Source organism: Lithobates pipiens, unplaced genomic scaffold (assembly GCF_037356315.1).
Source record: "Lithobates pipiens isolate NorthernLeopardFrog02 unplaced genomic scaffold, aLitPip1_a1.2 Scaffold_19, whole genome shotgun sequence".
NCBI classification, from domain to species: domain Eukaryota; kingdom Metazoa; phylum Chordata; class Amphibia; order Anura; family Ranidae; genus Lithobates; species Lithobates pipiens.
Window position 1 is genome coordinate 417553968 of NW_027507764.1, and position 23104 is coordinate 417577071.

The following is a 23104-nucleotide window of genomic DNA, read 5'->3' on the forward strand; positions in this document are numbered from 1 at the left end:
TTCAGATGGTGATGCTGCACTGCTGCTTCTATGAAAGATGTTGATGCTGCACTGCTGACACTGTAACAGATGTTGATAGGGCACTGGGGCACTATTACAGATGTTGAGGATGCACTAGGATACTATGAAACATGTTAATTGTGCACTGGAACACTAACAAATATTGTTGGTGTACTGGGACACTGACAGATGTTGTTGGTGCACTGGGACACTGACAGATGTTGATGGTGCACTGGGACACTGACAGATGTTGTTGGTGCACTGGGACACTAACAGATGTTGCTGGTGCACTGGGACACTGACAGATGTTGTTGGTGCACTGGGACACTGACAGATGTTGCTGGTGCACTGGGACACTGACAGATGTTGATTGTGCACTGTGGACACTATAACAGATATTGTTGGTGTACTGGGGCACGGACAGATGGTGATGGTCCACTGGTACACTATGGCAAATTTTGTTGGTGCACTATAACACAGACAGATGTTGATGGTCTATTGGGACACCGACAGCTGTTGTTGCATTGGGACACTATATGTCACATACCTTGCAGCCGAGCCTGATGGAGGCCTCTCATACAGCCTGGGTTCAGGGACCACTGATGATTCAATGATGTTTACAGGGAAAGAAAAACTAACACTTCCCCCTGTCAGAACGGATATCTGCCTTTCTGCCGTTCTGTGTGCTTTCCCGATGAATGACGGGTTCTGGTGGACATCCATTGGCCAGCGCCCACAGATCGGCTTCTGGTGTGACAAATCACAGCAGAAGTGGTACGCCAATGCATGTTTCCTACCCAGAAGTGCAGATTCATGTATATATACGTGATTCTGTGCAGCACAGCTAACCTGTAGCAGTAACTCTGCTATGGGGCAGTCGGCAAGTGGTTAATACAAAATCTATTGGAAGTATACATTTGTCTGTTTGTCTATTCCTTCTGGACTAACTGCAGTCAAAAACATTTACAGGAATGTTTTACCTCAAACTAGAACATTGCCACTAGCAGAGTCAGTGGGCTTTTTGCTTTATTGTGCACCTACTTTCTAAATGTCCTCTTTCAATAAAGCCCCATACACACTATCAGATTTTCTGCTGATTTTTTCCTTTAGATTTACCAAAACCATATAAAATGAGGTCAAACCATAGGAGTTTCAATTTGTATGCAGTCAGCCAGGCCCTTGCACTACATGGTTTTGGTAAATTTGAAGACAAAAATCAGCAGAAAATCTGATAGTGTGTATGGAGCTTAATACATTATCCAGACTTCCTGCTGCCACTTCATACACAACAGTTGACATCTTCTCTAGTCAGGAGTGTACACTGCTGGCAATGTACACAAAATAAAGATCACAAGAGAAAATTTTGCATATCTCTTCTGCCAATAGAACTCTACCTCCTAGCAACAATATTCCATTTAGAAATCTACATTTCTCTTGAATGAAAACCTGTTCTTTGCCCATGTAGGACAAAACAACAGGCTTTCAATAATAACCTGTCACCTTTGCTTCACTTCCCCACCACTTCATTCAGCAACTGGAGCCAAAGTAAAAACCCAGTACTTCAGAGTATGAAGAAGCACCAGTGCTGGGAGATCATAGTGCCGCAGTGGCTGAACAGAGTCATGGGGAAGAAAAACAAGCATATGTATCAGTGAAGGTCTGCATTAAAGTAAACCTAACAATCTGCTGCCAGCTTTCATGATATCTTTGGAAATTAACTTCAGTCTTGATCTGGGTAATGTTTCCTATGGGGGGAACCAGGGACATTACAATAAAACAGAAGTGACTGTGCCATGTCTGGGGGTGAACAAGGCACAACCATGGCACTACAACACAGAATGTGCACTAGAGCTCTAACCCCCCCCCCCCCCCCACCACCAATCATATCAGTGCCCCTAACCCCTGTTCTTGCGATACGTTGTTATCTGATCTCTGTTATACTCTGACAAATTTTTTCATATCACATAGTTCATTCATAAAATGCGGGCCACAACATGGAGCCTGCAGTGTCCTACAGTCATAGTATGTGCCAAAGAGGTGGCTGCACTCCAATCTTCAGAAGTATAAATCCTTTAAAATTGATGTAAACCCTCACATATACTTTGTGGAGTGAACAGCCTCAGATGCTACACAGGCACGGAACAAATTACTTGTATATCTTCTGTCTTCATCTTTATATACTGTTTAGAAAGTGCACATCGTGTTAGGAGATTTTCTCTTCCTGGTTAGCACTGCAGTGAAGTCTGGGCATACAGCCAAGACAGCTGATAGGAGGAAAGGCATACACCCTTTCTCTTCATAGGTAGAGACTTTCAGATTTGTCCTGCTAATCTCTGCTAATCTTTTTATAGCATCCTCCCCAACACAAAACTCATAGGCTGATAACAGAAGAAAGCCACAGGACATAGTGCTTTGAAGAGAGATAACAAAACACTGCAGCAGCAAGGTTAACATGTTTCACAAACCAAATCGCTTAATCATAACCTTGAGTGTCCTACAGTTCTCTTTGTCTGTCACATTTTTTTTTATCATTTACAACAAATTTATTTAAACCATGAGGCTTTGTTTCGGTCTCTGGATTCAGATTTAGATGTTAAGGCTCTCAGTGATATAATTCTACGCCTCTTGGCAATCTGCTCCTATCGATTCTCCTTTGTAGTGATGGATGAACTTCCGACTGGACGTTTCGTGAATGCGATCCGCAAATGTGCCCTGGCTGACCCCATTCACTTTAATGGCAGGCGAAAATATGAACCTCCAGGTCATATTTTCAGCCACAAAATACTTACTAGCTGTGCACACATAGTCGCACAACATGGACACTGACAAAACAGAAGTATTATGTGAATCTGCGATCAACAACGACAAGCATTCTTTTTGTATCTGTGAAATTTTGACAATTCAGGAGCGCATGAAGGCCATGGAGGAGAGGCAAGGTCAGGCCAGGCTATGAAGGGGGTGCAGGAGATGATCAGTTCCACAGTCAGGGCAGCGCAGTCCTGTGCCAGTGTCCCAGTGTGCCAACCTGTGCTTGAGCCCCTCCCTCTGCCCGGCCCTTACCCCCACCTATGCAAGGCTCCACTGCGGTGGTCCAGAGGTGCCAGTCCAGTGCTGATCCTCAGCTATGGTGCTGGCACTGCCTGCTGATTGGCTTCTCCGCTGCTATCTCCCTCACTGTCTTGAAACCAGCACCGCGATAGAGACTGAGCACTGACACCAGCACCGTGATAGAGAGCACTGACACCAGCACCATGATAGAGAGCACTGACACCACACCAGCACAGAGATAGAGAGCACTGACACCACACCAGCACCGATATAGAGAGAGAGCACTGAAACCAGCACCGAGATTGAGAGAGAGCACTGACACCAGCACCGTGATAGAGAGCACTGACACCACACCAGCACCGTGATAGAAAGCACTGACACCAGCACTGAGATAGAGAGCACTGACACCACACCAGCACCGTGATAGAGAGCACTGACACCAGCACCGAGATGGAGAGCACTGACACCACACCAGCACTGTGATAGAGAGCATTGACACCACACCAGCACTGAGATAGAGAGCACTGACACCAACACCGTGATAGAGATCACTGACACCAGCACTGAGATAGAGAGCACTGACACCACACCAGCACCGTGATAGAGAGTACTGACACCACACCAGCACCGTGATAGAGAGCACTGACACCACACCAGCACCGAGATAGAGAGAGAGCACTGACACCAGCACAGAGATAGAGAGAGCACTGACACCAGCACTGTGATAGAGAGCACTGACACCAACACCGTGATAAAGAGCACTGACACCAGCACCATGATAGAGAGCACTGACACCACACCAGCACCGTGATAGAGAGCACTGACACCAGCACCGTGATAGAGAGCACTGACACCACACCAGCACCGTGATAGAGAGCACTGACACCAGCACCGAGATAGAGAGCACTGACACAACACCAGCACCGTGATAGAGAGCACTGACACCATCACAGAGATAGAGAGCACTGACACCACACCAGCACCATGATAGAGAGCATTGACACCACACCAGCACCGAGATAGAGAGCACTGACACCAACACCGTGATAGAGAGCACTGACACCAGCACTGAGATAGAGAGCACTGACACCACACCAGCACCGTGATAGAGAGAACTGACACCACACCAGCACCATGATAGAGAGCACTGACACCAGCACCGTGATAGAGAGCACTGACACCAGCACTGTGATAGAGAGCATTGACACCAGCACCGTGATAGAGAGCACTGACACCACACCAGCACCGTGATAGAGAGCACTGACACCAGCACCGAGATAGAGAGCACTGACACCACACCAGCACCGTGATAGAGAGCACTGACACCATCACAGAGATAGAGAGCACTGACACCACACCAGCACCATGATAGAGAGCATTGACACCACACCAGCACTGAGATAGAGAGCACTGACACCAACACCGTGATAGAGAGCACTGACACCAGCACTGAGATAGAGAGCACTGACACCACACCAGCACCGTGATAGAGAGAACTGACACCACACCAGCACCATGATAGAGAGCACTGAGACCAGCACCGTGATAGAGAGCACTGACACCACACCAGCACCGAGATAGAGAGCACTGACACCACACCAACACCGAGATAGACAGAGAGCACTGACACCAGCACCGAGATAGAGAGAGAGCACTGACACCAGCACCGAGATAGAGATTACTGACACCACAACAGCACAATGATAGAGAGCATTGACACCTCACCAGCACCGAGATAGAGAGCACTGACACCAGCCCTGATACCAGCAACTCGCTTCGGGACCCAAAAATATGACACCGCTCAACTTCTTCAAACAGGAGGGTATGGGCATATAGTACGGTGTGCTTTTTTGTACAAGTGAGCCAAAGGTAGAAAAAAGGTCCGTGTCCTAGATTATATAAATCGTTTATAGAGTTATGCATATACATGGTCTACTGGTCACATGTGTTGAATTCCTCCGAGATCCATGCCTCATTCATTTCTATAAATGTGAAGTAGTCAACACTGTCGTGAGCTAGGTGCATACGCTCAGTCGGTCACGATCCTCCCTGCTGCGCTGAACGTCCTTTTGGACAGGACACTGGACGAGGGGCAAGCCAACAGATCCATTGCAAATTGGGCAAGCTCTGGCCAGAGGTCAAGCCTGCCCACCCAGTAGTCCAGGGGTTCATTACTTCTCAGAGCATCCACATCGGTCGTTAACCCGATGTAGTCAGACACCTGTCAGTCTAGGCGTTCCCTGATGCTGGATCCAGATGACACCTGTCGATGGGTCCGCTGAAAGAATGATCTCATATCAGAAGTGACCAACACATCTTCCAGCCGCCCTCTTCTTGCAGGCGCTGTTGGATTGGTACTCGCAACTCTTTCTCTGGGAGTGGGAATTCCTCTGCCGGCGCACGCAAAAGCAGAATGCAGCATGGTAACATATTTGACCATTTTGTGTTTGTACCAGGGGTCTAAATACGTTGCCACCCAGTACTGGTCCTTTACCTTTATGCTTTTTATATGGGGGTCTCTGTTAAAACACTGGAGCATGAAGGCCCCCATTTGCACTAAACTGGAAGCGGTGTGGTGGCCTGGCTCCTACTCATCATCCAGGATAATGTCATCCTCCTTGTTCTCCTCTCCCCATCCATGCACAACAACAGGGATCCCATAAATGTTTAAAGCATGCTTTTCTTGCTCCTCCTCATCCGCCCCGGCACCATCCTCCTCTGACTCTTCTTCAGACTCCTGTTGTTGACTTGTCTCAGATAGAGTAGCCCCCCCCCTGGGAATTCAACCAGCATTGAGACTTCCTCATCTTCCTGCTCCTGCTCCTCCACGGCTTGATCAATGACACAACGCAATGCACACTCCATAAAGTAGGCATAAGGTACGATGTCACTGATGGCGCCATGGCTGCGACTGACCAGTTTGGTGATCTCATCAAATGGCCGCAGAAGTCTGCATGCATCGCGCATGAGCAGCCACTGGCGCGGTGAAAAAAAACCAAGCTCCCCAGAACCTTTTCTGCCACAGAGTTCGTACAGGTAGTCGTTAACTGCACGTTTCTGCTGGTGCAGCCTATCAAGCATATAGAAGTTTGAGTTCCATCTCGTCGGGCAATCGCAAATAAGATGTCTGCCCGGCAGATTGTGTTGCCGCTGAATGTCAGCAAGGCGAGCCATGGCCGTGTAAGATCTTCTGAAATGGGCCGAGATTTCCCTTGCCTGCCGCAAGATGTCCTGGACCCCAGGGTATTTGACAACGAATCGCTGCACAACCAAGTTTAAGGCATGTGCCATGCATGGCACGTGTGTAATTTTTCCCTGTTTCAATGCACTAAGCAGATTGGCACCGGTGTCTTGGCTTCCAAGCACAACAGACGCAGCACAGCATGGCAATGTCTCACCTGGCATGTCGAATAGGTTCTGGGGATCTTAGGCGGCGCAGCGGAAGAGACACTAGCAGCGGAAAAGGAGGAGTCAGCCGAGGAGGAGAGGGAGGGTGGAGTAGGAGGAGGAGAAGAAGAGCCAGGCCTGTATGCAATCCATTGTGGTAAAACCAAATCTACACGGGTACCACGGGTTACATGCTTGACGGCTGTCAGAAGGTTCACCCAGGGCAGTAAAAGTTATATACCTTCCCTGCCCGCGTTTGCTAGACCACGTGTCTGTGGTCAGATGTATCTTGGCACCGACACTGTGTGCCAGAGATACATTCACTTGCCGCTGAACATGGCCATATAGCTCTGGGATGCCATTCTGTGAGAAATACTTCCTTCCTGGGACCTTCCATTGTGGTGTTCCAATGGCCACAAATTTTCAAAAGGCCTCCGAGTCCACCAGTTTATATGGCAGTATTTGGCGGGCTAACAGTTCTGACAAGCCAGCGGTCAACCGCTATTATACGTGTATTACAACCCTATATACTGTACACCTATACCAGTCCTTAAAAGGACCTTTTTGTGGACCTAATAGTAGCTAGCTAGTAGCAAGTGAATTGCAGACTGTCCCTGCTCCAAACACCAAACTGCCCCTACACTGAGAAACAGCAGTTGCAGAATCAGTCAGCAGCACTGCATGCAGAGCACTATAATATGCTTTCTATATTTGAAAGAAAGTTTATTATACGTGTATTACAACCCTATATACTGTACACCTATAACAGTCCTTAAAAGGACCTTTGTGGATCTAATAGTAGCTAGCTAGTGAATTGCAGACTGTTCCTGCTCCAAAAACCAAACTGTCTCTACACTGAGAAACGACAGCTGCAGAATCGGTCAGCAGCACTGCATGCAGTACACTATAATATGCTTTCTATATTTGAAAGAAAGCATATTATACATGTATTACAACCCTATATACTGTACACCTATACCAGTCCTTAAAAGGACCTTTGTGGACCTAATAGTAGCTAGCTAGTAGCTAGCTAGTGAATTGCAGACTGTCCCTGCTCCAAACACCAAACTGTCCCTCCCTACACTGAGAAAAGACAGCTGCAGAATCGGTCAGCACTGCAGTGCACTATAATATGCTTTCTATATTTGAAAGAAAGTATATTACAAGTGTATTACAACCCTATATACTGTACACCTATACCAGTCCTTAAAAGGACTTTTGTGGACCTAATAGTAATAGCTAGTGATTAGACTGACTGTCCCTGCTCCACACAGCGTCCTTTCTCTACACTGTCAAAAGACAGAATGTAAAATGGCCGCCAGATCAAGTCTATTTAAAAGGTAGGGGGTATGTCCATGTGCTGAAATGTCTCAATTTGGCTGTCCTGTACCCCATGATGGATGTGTCATGGGTCAAAGTTCTTCAAAATGTAAACGAATATGTCCGCCGCGAACAGCACCAGAAGTCCGTCGGTTTAGCGAATCGCAAACAAGCAAAGTTTGCCGCAAACCGACCGCCGGGCGAACTGCAAGGCCATCTCTATTCCTTTGTTCTCTTAGCAAGGAGCTTGGCATACTGTGATGCTTCCTCCTTATTCTTCTGTCTGCGCTGCTTCTTCAGAGCAATACATCTGCACTTGTGTTGAAGAACTCTAGATGTTACAAGACGCTGGATCTTGGGGGCCGTAGCCCTGGCCTTCTTCCCTTCCTTAGCAAGAGGCTTTATAACCACATATTGGTGCACATCATCTTCTTTGGACAGGTTGAAGAGCTTGCGGATTCTGCTTGCCCTTTTAGGACCCAAATAATGTGGAACAGTGTTGTCTGTGAGGCAAGGGATGTCCTTCTCACCTTTCTTGACAATCACCAAGTTTAACACACTTAATTTGGCATCTACAATACAGCCACACAAAGACTTGCGTTTGCGCTTGCCAGTCCTTCTGGGGCGGTAACAAGAGTGACCCTTACTCAATAGCAGATGAACATGGCCGTGGGTGAGAATTCCCTGTTGCATGGGGAAACCTTGCTTATCATTACCTCCATTGATGCGCACAATATATCCCTTCCATTCCTCACCCAAAGGATCAGCTGAAACTTCTGTGGCCATGTTTCTCATAAAAAAGTACGCAGCTTGCATTCATCATCAACTTCAATCAGCTTCTGGCAGCCAGTGGCTGGGAAAGAGATATTAAGCTTCATGTCTGCATCCGGCGGGGGATCTCAGGTCCCCCCGCCGGAAAGAGCATCTGTCACATGATTTTGACAGATCATGTCAACAGGCTTTCTTCCCAGCTTTTTTTTTCTCATTTATTTTTACATTTAATATTTGTACAAAAGAACATTGCTGTTCTTTGGAAATGTACTGTTTTGTTGTTGTATTTATTTATTTTAAGCAGCAGTTTGCTAGCGGCTTTATTAATGGACCCCCAGTGTTTTTTTACCTCTACTGTAGAGGAATAGTACTATGTCAAAATCGCTATAAAAAGTTATATGACTGGCTCTATACTTGCATGAGTAGTTAATTTGTTCAAAGAATAAGCAAAATGAAAGCTGAATGGCAGGGAAGGATTACTTTAGGCTCTTGAAATATGAACTTTAATTTTAAGCACATCTGGTAGTTTTACCTGTATCTTTTTCACACTGATTTAACTGAACAACAGCAATATATCATTTCCATAGTTTTCCGTGCAGTCCTATGTTTAACCGTGGGAAAGCTGGCTCCTGAAAAGAAGAATGCTATTGATTTCTGTACAACATAAGTTTTTGGATTAGGAAAGTTAACATGCCTTGCAGATAATGGGTAGAAGTGCGCAGTAGTGTAATTATCATGTTGTGATAGGTCTAATTATGCAAATGAGATGCAAAGAGAATTAAGGATAAAGATTTGAGCAATCGCAAGGGAGTTACAATAAACCTGCTTTTCCAATATATCATACTAAATCAGTAGAATTAAAGACCTCAATGTGCTTCCAATAGACTATTTGAAGTATTTGAGAAAACCGTTATGGAAATACTGAGAGTAGAAAATGACACTGTCAAAGCTTACAATTTAAAGAAGTAGCTAGTTTTCAGGCTTTTTTTTCAGTAAGAATGTCAACACATGACAGTGATAGCACCATGTAGGGGCTACTGCTGACATTCAAGACCAAGAGAGACACACATACTTATTAAACTGGGATACAGGGGGGCGTGGTCTGGACATGGCCGGGTGAAGCTGCGTTTCTCTTGAGCTCCCGGCCTCCTTGCTTCCAACCCGGCTTTTGACTGCTATTATACACAGCATAATGTCATCTAAGAAACGGGCGAACCAGCGCGCTAAACTGCTGCATAACCGCGCTGCCCCTTCTCAAACCTCCGGCGACTTACACAAGCTGTTCCAGCGCTCGAGTGCGGGGCCCTCGGAACCCAAGATGGCGGAGCAGCGTGGCTCATGTTCTCCGGCCCCGGGTGTAGTGGAGGAGCCGCCCTCCTCCGAGGGATCGAGGAGCCCGCTGCTGTACCCGGGCTCCCCGGCGGCGCCGTCCGCGGAGCCGGGCGATCCCGGGACCATCCCGATGTATCATGTGGATCCAGACTTGAGGGCCATCCTGCAAGCACTACCCACCAAGGCGGACATAGAAGCCATCGTTGGCCGGGTGGAAGCAGCGCACAGGACGGAGATGGCGGCCATCCAACAGGAGGTACACTGCCTTGATACCCACGTTGCGGCGGGCGCACAATCAGTGACATCCTTGGAACAGAGGGTGACTTTGCTCGAGGCACAACAGAGGGACCACTTCCGCGCTGCAGTGGAGATGCAGCTGCGTATGGAGGAGATGGAGGACCGGGGCCGCCGGAATAATGTGCGGCTCCGCGGCATTCCGGAGGCCACTGGCCCGGGGGATCTCTTGGCCACAGTCACGGCGATCTTTCGTCAAATCGCGGGTGACCAACTACCGGACAGAATAGAAGTGGACAGGGTCCACAGGGCCCTGGGCCCTAGATCGTCAGATCCAGCCCGACCCAGAGATATATTGTGCCGTCTGCACCACTATACGCACAAAGAAATCATTGCACGCAGATCCTGGGAAACAGGTGACATTGACTTTGATGGGGCTCGAGTTAAGCTTTTGCCTGACATCTCCAGACCGACCCTGTACCGTCGAGCCTTACTGAAACCCCTTCTGAAACCCCTTCTGGCCCTGGCCAGGCAATGTAATGCTACCTACCGCTGGGGATTTCCTATCTCAGTGACTTTTATTAAAAACCAGCGCTCTTTTTTGTTGCGGTCGCCGGAAGCCCTCCCGGAGCTCTTCGCTTTTCTTGGCTCGGACCCAGTGGAAGTCCCGAATTGGCTGGCCTACCTCCCCCGCACACAAGGAGGACCGACTAGCTCTGGATCCTCTGCCCCGCTGCCGCGGAGAATACAGAGGGGAAGCAGACGTCCCCGAGCCCTCTCACAAGAAGATGACCGTGAAGTCTAGGGGGTCCCAGTTTGTTACTCCCACAGCGCCATACATCTGACCGGCCTATACAGCTCCTATGCTGCTACGTCCCTCCCGTTGTGTGTGTTTCCGGACCCGTCGCCGCGGAAGCTACTTCTATACCCTTCTACGAATAGACTTTGGCAGTGAGGCGGTGGACCTTCGGCCCCATCCTTTTATTATTCTGTCGTTTTGCTTTACTTTTGTTTTTTCTTCCCTCACCGACTCTGTCGCTCCTGTCCCCCCATGGTTTGTTGGGCCGGTCTCTCACTGCCCAGGCTTCTCGGTCTTGATGGATCTGCTGGCTGCCCATCCTCCTCCTCGGCGGACTCCTCGGCATCCCCCACAGGTACTTTGACTCTTCGCACGGTTGATTAAACTGCCTCCTGTTGCCTTTCCTGGGAGCCCCTCATTGTTCCCCTTCCTGGATTTAATAATACCCTCTGTTCTGTGTGGGGAGGTGGGGGACTTTGCGGGGAGATGGGGGAGAGATGTGGGGGTGGTGGTGGTGGTGAGGAGGGTTTTCCTCTACGCCACGAAGTATTCTCTGGACGGGCTGTGTCCTGGACCTGTGACCAGCATCTCTACCTCACCTGCTAAATTGGGAATGGTTAATATGGTACCGCCTGTAGCCCATTTCTGTGCCTGGGGAGTCCTACACTGCGCGACGGGTCAGCTGGGTAGTTGGGATGCCCCGCCGGGGGGGGGTTGTGGGGGATGGGTGATGACCGTCCCGGCATGCTAGTGTCCCTGTTCAACCACTGGGGGCTTCTCCTGACACTGCTTTCTTGGGGGGCGGCGGCTGCGGTGGTGGGGGGTAGGGGGGGGATGTGCTTCCCACTGTCCTTTTCTAGGCCACGACATGCCGGTGTCAATGGGGTTGTGGGTGTCGGGACACCCCTGTTCTTTACTCGAATGTACTGTGATATATTTGGGTCTACAGGGCTGTGATATTGTTTATTTTTTGCTGACTGCTTTTTGCCTTTACCCTTATATTACTTACAAGTTACCTCTCTATCGATTGTTCTGTTCTGTATTGTTTGAATGTTTTATGCTGACAATTTTACCTTTCTGTGCCGGGTTGGGCGGGGGGACCGGGACCTCAACACCGGTCCTCTGTCTACCCCCACCCCACGTAGGCCGGAATGTACCCCCGGGTAGCCGTGGTGGTACACGTGCGAAGCTATTGTCTTCCATTTAGTTTGTTATCCCGCCCCCCACGCGGGGTACAGAGGCGTTGCAGGGGCTTAGCCCTCCGCCTCTCTGACACGCGACCCTCCTCCTCCTATCTCTTCTCTATCCCCTCTCTCGCACCCTCTTTCTGTCTTTTTTTCCCTTTCTACCTTTTTTAGTTTTCTTCCCCAGACATGGCGGTGGATTCCCTTAAATTGGTATCTTTAAATGCTAAGGGCCTGAATACCCCCGAGAAAAGGCGGATGCTGTTACATGATCTCAAAAGGGCCCGTGCGGATATAGTATTTGTCCAAGAAACTCACTTTCGGGATGATAAGCTACCCCTGCTCCGAAATAGACACTACCCCAAGGTATATCACTCCACGAACCCCACCTCAAAATCTAGAGGAGTGTCCATCCTGGTCTCTAGTAGGCTGCCTTGGCAATGCCAGGCGGTTACGGCAGATCCCGAGGGACGTTACCTTTTTCTGATTGGCCGGATTGGGGGACAGCAATTTACCCTAGCCTCCCTCTATGCACCTAATGTACTACAGGACAGGTTTCTTAAACGTACCCTGACACATGTAATGACTGTTAAATCGGGCCAGTTGATTCTGGGAGGTGACTTTAACGTTCCGCTATCGCCCGCCTTTGACACATCCTCGGGACAATCCTCCCTATCGGCCACCTGTCAGAAGCGAATTGCCCTAACACTCCACGGCCACCAGCTGTGGGATGTATGGCGGCTCCACCACCCCAATGAGAAGGACTACACTTTCTACTCTACCCCACACAAAACCTATTCCAGAATATACTTTTTCCTGGTGCCACATGACCAACTCCACTTGGTATCCGCCACCTCTTTGGGGCAGATTACCTGGTCGGACCATGCTCCCATATCTATGACTTACTCCCTCAGTGACCATCCCTCCCCGAGATCTCTTTTCTGGCGGCTCAACGAGAGTCTCTTACAAATACCCGACATTCTTACAGATATCACTAAAGAGCTTGATCTGTACTTCAGAGAAAATGACACTCCGGGCTGCGACCCTGGGATTCTCTGGGAAGCTCATAAAACGGTCATCCGGGGCGTGCTTATTAAGCATGGAGCCCTTATTAAACGGAAGCGGGCTGAACACCTTAACCTCTTGCTTACCAAATTGGCCACGGCGGAAGCCCAACACAAACGTATTCCCACGCCGCAGTTAGAGACGGAACTGCTGACCCTCCGCACGCAAATAACGGAGGTTCTCCAGTATAAAGCTAAAGCAGCGGTGCAATTCTCCAGACGCATATCATATGAAAGCGGCGACAAATGCGGGAAAACATTGGCCAAAGCGGTCAGAGATATCAAATCGACATCCTATATCCCGCAGGTAATTACCCCGCAGGGCCTGAAGGTTTCTACCCCGACGCAGATTTCTAACGCCTTTAGAGACTTCTACATGGGTCTCTATAACCTACCCGACTCCACCCGTAGCCAGTCTCAGATGGACGAGTACATTGCCAGTTCCCAGCTTCCCTCACTCCCGCTGGAGACGCGGTCTCTTCTGGAGGAGCCCGTTACTCTGGCGGAACTACACCTGGCAGTTAATGCCTTAAAAGCGGATAAGGCTCCAGGGCCGGATGGCTTTACTGCCCAATACTATAAAACCCGCTGTTGGGCCCACGTATGGTGACCTTTTTCAATGCACTAGGAGCAGATACCTCCTTTCAGAGAGATACCCTGAGGGCCCATATCTCCCTGATCCCTAAGGAAGGGAAAGACCCTAGCCAATGTGGTAGCTATCGACCGATCTCGCTCTTAAACCTAGACCTGAAGCTATTCTCCAAAATTGTGGCTACTAGACTAGCGCACCACATCCAGTCCCTTGTAAACTTGGATCAAGTGGGGTTCATACCCCACAGAGAGGCAAGAGACAACACCATTAAGGTGTTGAACCTGCTTCATATTGCTGAGGCCCAACAGGTCCCCTGTGTGTTGGTGAATACAGATGCCGAAAAGGCTTTTGACAGGGTCAATTGGCGTTATATGTTCTCTGTCCTCCGCCACATAGGTTTGGGAAATACAATGTTGCGGTGGATCTCTAATATCGACTCTACCCCTACAGCTCAAGTAAAGGCGAATGGAGTCCTCTCAAGTCCATTCCCCATTGGGAATGGAACGAGACAAGGTTGCCCCCTCTCGCCCTTGCTCTTCGCCCTCTCCCTGGAACCGTTTCTCTGTCATATTCGACGGAACCCAGACATCTCAGGCCTACGGATTGGTGCTTCCCACTATAAAATATCAGCTTATGCGGATGATCTTTTATTTTCCTTGACTAACCCCAGGGTCTCGTTACCGAACCTCCTTAGAGAATTCCAGCTCTATGGGGCGATCTCCCACCTGCAAATAAACTTTACTAAGTCCGAAGCCATGGGCATAGCAGTGCCGCCTCGAATCCTCTCTGATTTGCGGGCCAATTTTAGCTTTAAATGGACGGACAAAGCTCTGACATACTTAGGTACGAAAATTCCGGCAAGCATTGCCCAGACATTTGCTCTTAACTTTCCGCCCCTACTGACTAGGTCTCGGTTACTTCTGGAACAATGGCGGGGAGGTCTCCACTCCTGGTTTGGGAGGTGTAATCTCCTAAAGATGAACATCCTACCCAAATTTATTTACCTCATTCAGGCCCTGCCCATACATATACCACCTCTTTTTTTTAGACAGGTACAGTCCCTTTTCACCAAATTTGTCTGGGCACACAAGAAACCCAGACTGCGCTATGCGCAACTGACACTCCCCAAACGTTGGGGGGGCCTTGCACTCCCCGATGTGCGTAACTACTATTTGGCGTCCCACTTGGGGAGGATCATAGACTGGAGGCATAATGGAATATCCAAACTCTGGGTGCAGCTTGAACAGGCCCAGACCCGCATATCCTTGAAAGGAGCGCTGTGGTGCTATAGGGAACTCCCGGCACCCCTAAAACTACACCCCCTTATTGACACGACGCTGAAACACGCTCATAGTGCCGCCGTCAAGGCGGCTCTTATTTCTGAGCTCTCTCCCCTGCTCCCCATTTTAGGTCATCCGAGCTTTGAACCAGGTCTGCGCTATACTACCTACGTATCTCTGGTTGAGGCCGGTCATGACACTGCGGCCAGTTTCTTGGTGGAGGGGAGATGGCCCTCCTTGACGGAACTCACTGTGGCATCGGGGACATACCGCCTACCGTTTTGGACGGCTTTACAATTACATCATTTCCTACACTCACTGCCACCTCCACGGAATTTCGCGCAAAATCTGACGCCATTTGAGAATATGTGCTCAACGACTGACCCAATGACCCATGTGCTCTCCCAGACCTATGCCCTGTTGTCCTCATCTGTAGACCCCCCTGTACTACCCTGTTTGCTTAACTGGGAGAGAGACCTTGACCGCGAACTCTCACCGCTCCAAATGAACCGTATTGTTACTCTAGCCCTCAAATCTTCTCTTTGTACCAAGATGCAGGAAACCAATTTTAAAATCCTTACCCGTTGGTACCTAACACCTTCCAGGCTGAGCAAGTGCTACCCTTTGTCTTCGGATCGGTGCTGGCGCTGTAATGAAGAGAAGGGGACTCTGCTCCACGTGTTCTGGTCCTGCTCCAGGCTGCGGTCGTTCTGGGTGGAAGTCCGTCGTGTAACCCAGCAGTTCGCGGCCTACCCCATCCCGGACGATGCCGCTTTCTTTTTATTACATCTATCAGTGGTCCCCCTTAAAAAGTATAGGAAGTCCCTTATATGTCACCTTCTCAATGCAGCTAAGGCGTGTATTCCCCTATACTGGAAGCACAGTGCCCCGCCAACAGTGGCGCACTGGTTGCGGAAAGTGGAGGACATACGGAAATTGGAGGACCTCATCCTTACTGCTCAGCACAAACAAGAAATATATAAAAAAACTTGGGATAGCTGGTGCCTGTTTATATTCTCCACGGAAGGCCAAGCCCTGCTCAGGTCCTGATTCTCCCTTGCTCCCGTTTGTGGAACGGATGACCCGGTCCACCGCCGTGTCTGTCGGTCTACCCCCCCCCCTTTTTTTTTCTTTTTTTTTCTTCTTTTCTGTCCCTTCTTTCTTCCCCCCTCCCCCAACTCTTCTTCTCCACCCCCCATTCCCACCCTCCTAACCCTACCCTGATCCATCTCCGGTGGCTCTGGCTCCCTCCCTGTGGTTAGTCGGAGGGGGATCGGAAATTGTACCCCACTCCTGTTGCGTTTCACGGAGCTTGTAGGTTCACTGTTCCTACTCTTTGCGAAAGCAAGGATCTCCTTTATATCCTGTTGGTTTATTGTATTTTGTTCACTTCACTGTTTAAGTGACTAAGCGCTCTTGATGCCATATTATTTTCTGTATTGAGGGCTCTAATTGTTGTTTGTTTTTCTACTGTTTGTATTGTGGGGTATTCTCCACCGGAGTATTTAAATAAATAAAATTTATATTTGAAAAAACTGGGATACAGGATGCAATCATATAGGGACCTCATCAGTATGAGCATGGTTAAATGGTTAGTTTAATTTAATAGTTAGTTAGTTTGTTTTAATAAAGACATAGAGACTCAGCAACCACCCAGACAACCTATGTATTATCCAGAACCATCTAATTCTTTCTTCCTCATCCTCAACCTGATTGTCCTTATCCAACTCCTGAATTCAGTTAAATGATCAAGAAGACTATGGGTCTTATGGTGGTGTTATGTGTTAGCTAGAGTGACCTTCATGCACTTCATGCAAATGCAGTCTTCCTAAGAATGTCAACTCCTCCAGAAATAGTATCCATTAATTGAGGCATTTTAATATGTGCAAAACTCCTTCTAAGAGCCAACCTGCTACTTGCATCTGTGGCTAAGGGTTCTTAAAAGAATGTGATGTTTTTGGTAGCTTTGTACACTACCCAGCTGGCCTCTCCTACCATCTATGATTTGCCCTCATTGTACAAAGCTTTAATTTTGCAAATGTTACTACAGAAATGTTATTATAGAACAAAAAGTAAAGATTATGCAGGGCTCACCTATTTACTTTCACTGATATATATATATATATATATATATATATATATATATATATATATATACACAGTGGCTGGACAGGAGCAGTGTCGATCACAGCAGCCCTGTACAATGTGATAGCTGTGTCCAGTCACAGTGTTTCTGTGTGTTTTCAGTGCTTCCTGATGACGTGTCAAACGAAACGTACGTCGAGGCGGTACCTAGTCACGTTGGTACACGTACAGTCCTGGACGTTTTTGGTTGTCGGCTGTTTCTTGGTGGAACGCACGCCCTACACAACGAGGAACTACGCATCCATTACGAAACGATTGTTTTAAGCGAGCAGCCCCAGTGCCAGGTTGGGCACCGGCATATGCAAGCAGCCATTTGGTCTTATGTTTTTTAATTTATTTTATTATTAAACGGTGTCACACTATGGATTCTGTTTGCTCTCCTTTTTTTATGACCTGTCTGAATCTATGAGGAGAAGGTTTTTTCCATAAGAGGTCCAGCATATTCCATGTGAGCAGGGAATTCACCTGCATAAGCCTATTTGACTATCTTTTTAAGTAAAGTAGTCAACAGCATCTGGTAAGAAGACAACTTTTTTTTTTTTGCCATCTCAGTCGGTTACTTTATCTTGCGGAGTGTAATCAACTCAATGTCCATATCTCCGCTAACTTTGACATCATTGTGGCAGATTTTTGTTTTTCTTTTCATTACCTTTAATAAATAATTTTACATTTAATCACAAATACATTACTCCCTACTTTCATTAACCCCCCCCCCCCCCCAAAAAAAAAATAAAAAAAAAAAAATTATCCTCCCCAATGTCCTCTCCCTCTCTGTCCCCTTATCCCTCAATTATTTCACGACAGTCCTCCCGCTCCAAAAATGCTAGGCACTGTTGCCACTCCCCATGATCTTCTTCCTCTATATCTTTTAATTTATATAATGATTCTTCCATTATCCTCGTTTGCTCCACCCTCTGTACCCATTCCGTAATTCTTGGAATTTGTTTGGATTTCCAATAGCGAGGAATCAGAACTTTAGCAGCATTCAGGAGATGGGGGACTATCGTGTTTCTATATTGTGTTATTCCTAATTCAGTGTCGTGAAGAAGGCATGTCCAAGGGTTTTTCTTAAGTTTCTTTTGTGTCACCAAGTTTATGAAATTTACAATTTTATCCCAAAACAGAGATATTTTGGAGCAACTCCACCATATATGTGATAGGGAGCCCTCCTCCGAACATTCCCTCCAACACAGTGCCTGCTGTGCACCTGTAAACCTCTGCATCCTTTGGGGGGTCATATACCATCTTGATAGTAATTTATAAGACATCTCTATCATACGGACTTCTCTTGACGCTGAGTGAGTAAGTTTACATATTTTTATCCTGTGTTCCTCATCCCTTAGTGCACCTAAATCTTCTTCCCATTTCCCTAAAAATCTCGGAAACTCTAAATCCATTTCTTGTCTTAATATTTTATAGATTTTTGATACTTTTCGAACTAAACACTTGTTATCCTTCAATAAATTCTCCAAAGGTCTAAGACACTCTAGTCCCCGAAGCGGACGTGGTAAACTTTGTGCAAAGTGTAAAATTTGAGTGTGCCTCCATTTATCTAACGGTTTATGTCCCCATTCTTGTGTGAGTTCCCTATATGTATATAACCTGTTCCCTTTAATAATTTCTCCTAATTTTATTTCCTCTTTACCTGCCCATCTACTAAAATACAATCGTTCCTCTTTCCCTGGCAAAAAATTATCTGTGTCCAAAAGTGACATTAAAGGTGAGTTGTGAGTCCAGTTATATGCCCTATTAATGCTATCCCATACTCTTAACGTATGTCTCGTTAAATTACTTGTATTTTCTCCTAAGTTCCGCTGTTCCGATGGTATCCATACCATTTTTTCTAGCGGTACTCCACTCAGTCTCATTTCCAGATTTACCCAACCTTTTTCCTTCTGATTATGTATCCAGTCTGCTACTCTAGCTATTATTATTGCCTCATAGTATTTCTTAACATCTGGTAGAGCTACTCCCCCCTTGTCTTTTCCCTTTACTAAAACTTTATATGGTATACGTGCTCGTTTCAGGGGCCATATGAAAGTCATCATTAATGTTTTTAATTTCCTAAAGAAACACATTGGGACCGGAACAGGAATCATTTGGAATGTATAATTAATAATAGGGAGAATAATCATTTTTATTACATTTACTCTACCCATCCAGGATACTGCTTTATAACTCATGTTATTCATTATTTTTTTTATTTTATTTAGAAGCGGGATATAATTTGCCTCGTAAAGGCCTTGCCTCTGTGGGGTCAATTTTATCCCTAAATAGTTCAGTTCTCCCTTACACCATCTGAAAGGCAAGCTTGATATGAGGATACTCTGTTCTGCCTCGGGTATATTCAAATTCAAGATCTCTGTCTTCATAAGATTTATTTTAAAGTTTGATAACCTTCCATAACACTCCAGTTCCTTCAAGATCGGGGGGATCGATGTTCTTGGGTTAGTTATATACAATAATACGTCATCTGCAAATGCCGATAATTTATACTCTATCCCGCCCACCCTGATACCTTGGATATCCTGATTCCTGCGTATTGCCACCAAGAGGTGTTCGAGGCTCAGAACAAATAGCAGCGGTGAGAGCGGGCATCCCTGTCTCGTCCCATTGAACAACTCCAGGGGGCGAGACAGGTATCCGTTGACTCTTATTCTGGCCGTTGGATGAGTATATAATGCCTTAATCCATCTCATCATTCTGACCCCTACCCTCTTATAGGTTAGGGTTTCGTACAAAAAGTCCCAATCTAGTCTGTCAAAGGCCTTTTCGACGTCAATTGACATAAGCACTGTTGGGGTCTTTTCTTTATTCACCTCTTGGATCAGAATGATGGATTTCACTGAGTTATCCCTTCCCTCCCGTCCCTGCACGAATCCTGCCTGATCGGCGTTGACCCATGCAGGTAGAAGAACCTTTAACCTGACAGCTATTATTTTTGCGTATATTTTTATGTCTACGTTCAATAGCGATATTGGGCGATAACTCTCCACCGCGACTGGATCCTTACCCTCCTTCAAAATTAGGGAGATGTAGGCCTGAAGTGCCTCTTTACGGAACGGTAGACCCTCACCTACTGCATTAAAATACTCACATAATTTAGGTACCAACAGAGTCTTATATCTCTTATAGTACCTACAAGAGAACCCATCTGGGCCGGGGCTGCTCCCTAGTGGCATTTCCTTTATTGCTCTCTCTACTTCCCCAGTTGAAATGGGGGCCTCTAGAGCCTCCATCTCCTCTCTCTCTTCTCTTGGGAACTCAAGCTTCCTGAGGTATTCCCTAATCGCTTCCTTCCTTTTTTTCTCCTTTACTTCTAATTGTTCCCAGTTTATAAAGGGTGCTATAGAATGCGTGAAAATTCTCAGCAATTTCTGGAGTCGCAAATTTTAACTCCCCCTCCTTATTTCTTATTTTGGGGATAAAAGTCCTATTTTTTTGTTCCTTGACCCTCCTTGCAAGCCATTTACCTGGCATATTCCCCCATTGGTATCTTTCCTTGTTTATCTCGTGGAACCTTGTTCTCCTATCTTGGTCCAGGTACTCTTCTAACTCTCTTTTTTTTTTTTGTAGATCCTGACTCTCCTGTTTTCCTCTCGGTCTAGTTTTCTGTTCCAATTGTTCTATCTCGTTATATAGTTGGGACTTCCTTTTCTGTTTTTCCTGTTTTATTCCTGCTCCGATCCCTATTAACCTACCCCTCATTACAACCTTGTGTGTTTCCCATAGGGTCGCTCTCGATATTTCCTTCGTGTCATTTAATTCAAAAAAATCGTTCAACTCTTTTTCAATTTGTCGACTCACCCTTGGTTCCTGCAAAAGGGAATCATTTATTCTCCAAATCATCTCCCTCTCTGTCTCTTCCTGCGTTTCTATTTGGGCAACTATCGGGGCATGATCTGATAGGGTGATAGGCTTGATCTCAACTTTTTTCAAGTTGGCCACAAGCCGGTGTTCTATAAAAACGTAGTCTAATCTCGCAAAAGTTTTATGGACCGCTGAAAAATGAGTGTAGTCCCGCTCTTTTTGATGGCTAATCCTCCAAGCATCCAAAAGCTGAGCCTTTGAAAATGCTTTAATTACCCCCTTATATCTCTGTTGCGGCGCTCTTAATCCCTCCCCCGAGGAATCCATCCTTGGATCTAGACACCAGTTTAAGTCCCCTGCTAATACTACTTTGCCCTCTCTAAATTCCTCAAGTTTTATTAAGGTTTTCTTTAGAAATCTGTCTAGATTTCTATTTGGAGCATAAATATTTGCTATTGTATATTGCGTTTCCCCCATTTTTCCCTTTATGAACAGAAATCTGCCGTCTGGGTCGGTTAAACGGTCTTGAATATCAAATCTAATTTGTCTATCAAAACCAATGGCTACTCCTCTTGAGTGGGCCGATGGTGAATGCCCGTAATACCATAATGGGAATTGTACCGATGCCATTTTTATTCCAGAGGAACTGGTTATGTGTGTCTCCTGTAGACATATTACATTCCCCCACAGGAACTGCAATTCCTCATTGATTTTAAATCTTTTTTCTCTTGTATTTAACCCCCTCACATTGTATGTTATCACATTAATTAATGTCATTAAATATTAATTTCTTTAGAAGAGCTCCACCAACCCAGAGACATTTTTCGAGAGGACAGATCGGGATTGACGTAATAAAAAATAAAATAATAAATGTAAGTAAATACCTTTCCCCGTACCTCCCCCCCTCCCTCCCATCCCTCTCCGCAACGCTATTCGGAGATCCCCCCTTTCTGCGTTGATCATATGGGATCGACACATCAACTCGAGGTGTCTTTTTCCTTCCCATATTTACCTCGGTGGCTCACGTCAGTAGGCCTACAAGAAGCTCCCCCCCTCCCTCCCCCCCTCCCCACCATCCCCCCGTCCTCCCCCCGTCCTACCTTCACTTTTAGTTTAACTTCTAACTGTCTCCCCCTCATTAGGGTCTGCGCCTCGCCCCCTCTTCCATCTTGCTCTCCTTTGTATTGGTCCTTCCTCTATAGCATCTATTCCCCACCCCGGTAATAGGGGCTGGGGTATATCCAGCCTATCGCAGAAGGCTCTAAGGTCTTCCGGGAAACGCAATACTGCAGAGCGACCATCCTTTTTCCCTTTTAGACAGGCTGGAAAACCCCATTGGTACTCTATTCCCAGGGCAGACATCTGTTGAGTTAGAGGTTTTAATAATCTCCTTCTCCTTAGTGTTTCTGGGGCTAGGTCTGAGAACACCTGCAGATCTGCCCCATCTAGGGACAAGTCTGGGTGCGTCCTCAACCTCCCCATTATTTGCACCTTTTCCTCTGGATAGTGGAATCTTGCTATTACGTCTCTTGGGGCCTCTTCTTCTGCCCTCCTCCCCTTGGGAATCCTATGTACTCTCTCCAATTTTAACGGATTGGAGGGGTCCCTCTCTAACAAAGGATTAAAAAGTTTTTGTAATGTGTCACCCAGAACCCCGGAGCTGTATTTCTCCGGGAGTCCTTTGATACGCACATTCTTTCTCCTCCCCCTATTTCCTGATCTTCAATTCTGTACTGGAGATTTATATTTGTTCTCTGCAAGTTTACCACTTGTTCTGCTATCTCATCCAACCTTTCATCATGTTTATCTAACCTATCCTCTAGTTCCTCTACTCTTCCCAGGACCAGCCCTATATCTACCCTTACTCCTGCTATCTCTGTTCTTATTGACTCCTCCATTTTAGAAAACATTTCCGTTAACAGCTCCTTAATTGAGGCTGATTCTACTTCCTGGGGTGATGGGGCACCCCCTCCTACCCCACCCGTATCTATTTCTGCCTCTGTTATTTCCTCTCTCTCCTGTTGAGTCCTTGTAGATCTAGTAGGTTTACCTTCTTCTAAGGCCTTCTGTCTATTTGGTCCTGATCTGCGTAGTGATCCTGCCTTTGGGCTACCTTGTCCCTCCTCTGATGTACTAGC

At 46.8% G+C, this 23104-nt stretch overlaps 1 protein-coding gene across 1 annotated transcript; it reads right to left on the minus strand.

Moving 5' to 3' along the window:
* Window positions 1-2639: 2639 nt before the first annotated feature.
* Window positions 2640-8571, minus strand: LOC143998329 (small ribosomal subunit protein eS6-like). Its single transcript, XM_077493952.1, has 2 exons — window positions 7979-8571; window positions 2640-2658 (listed from the first exon to the last, which is right to left on the minus strand). Exons 1-2 carry the CDS (start codon window positions 8569-8571, stop codon window positions 2640-2642), a joined length of 612 nt encoding a protein of 203 aa, XP_077350078.1.
* Between the last annotated feature and the right edge of the window lie 14533 nt (window positions 8572-23104).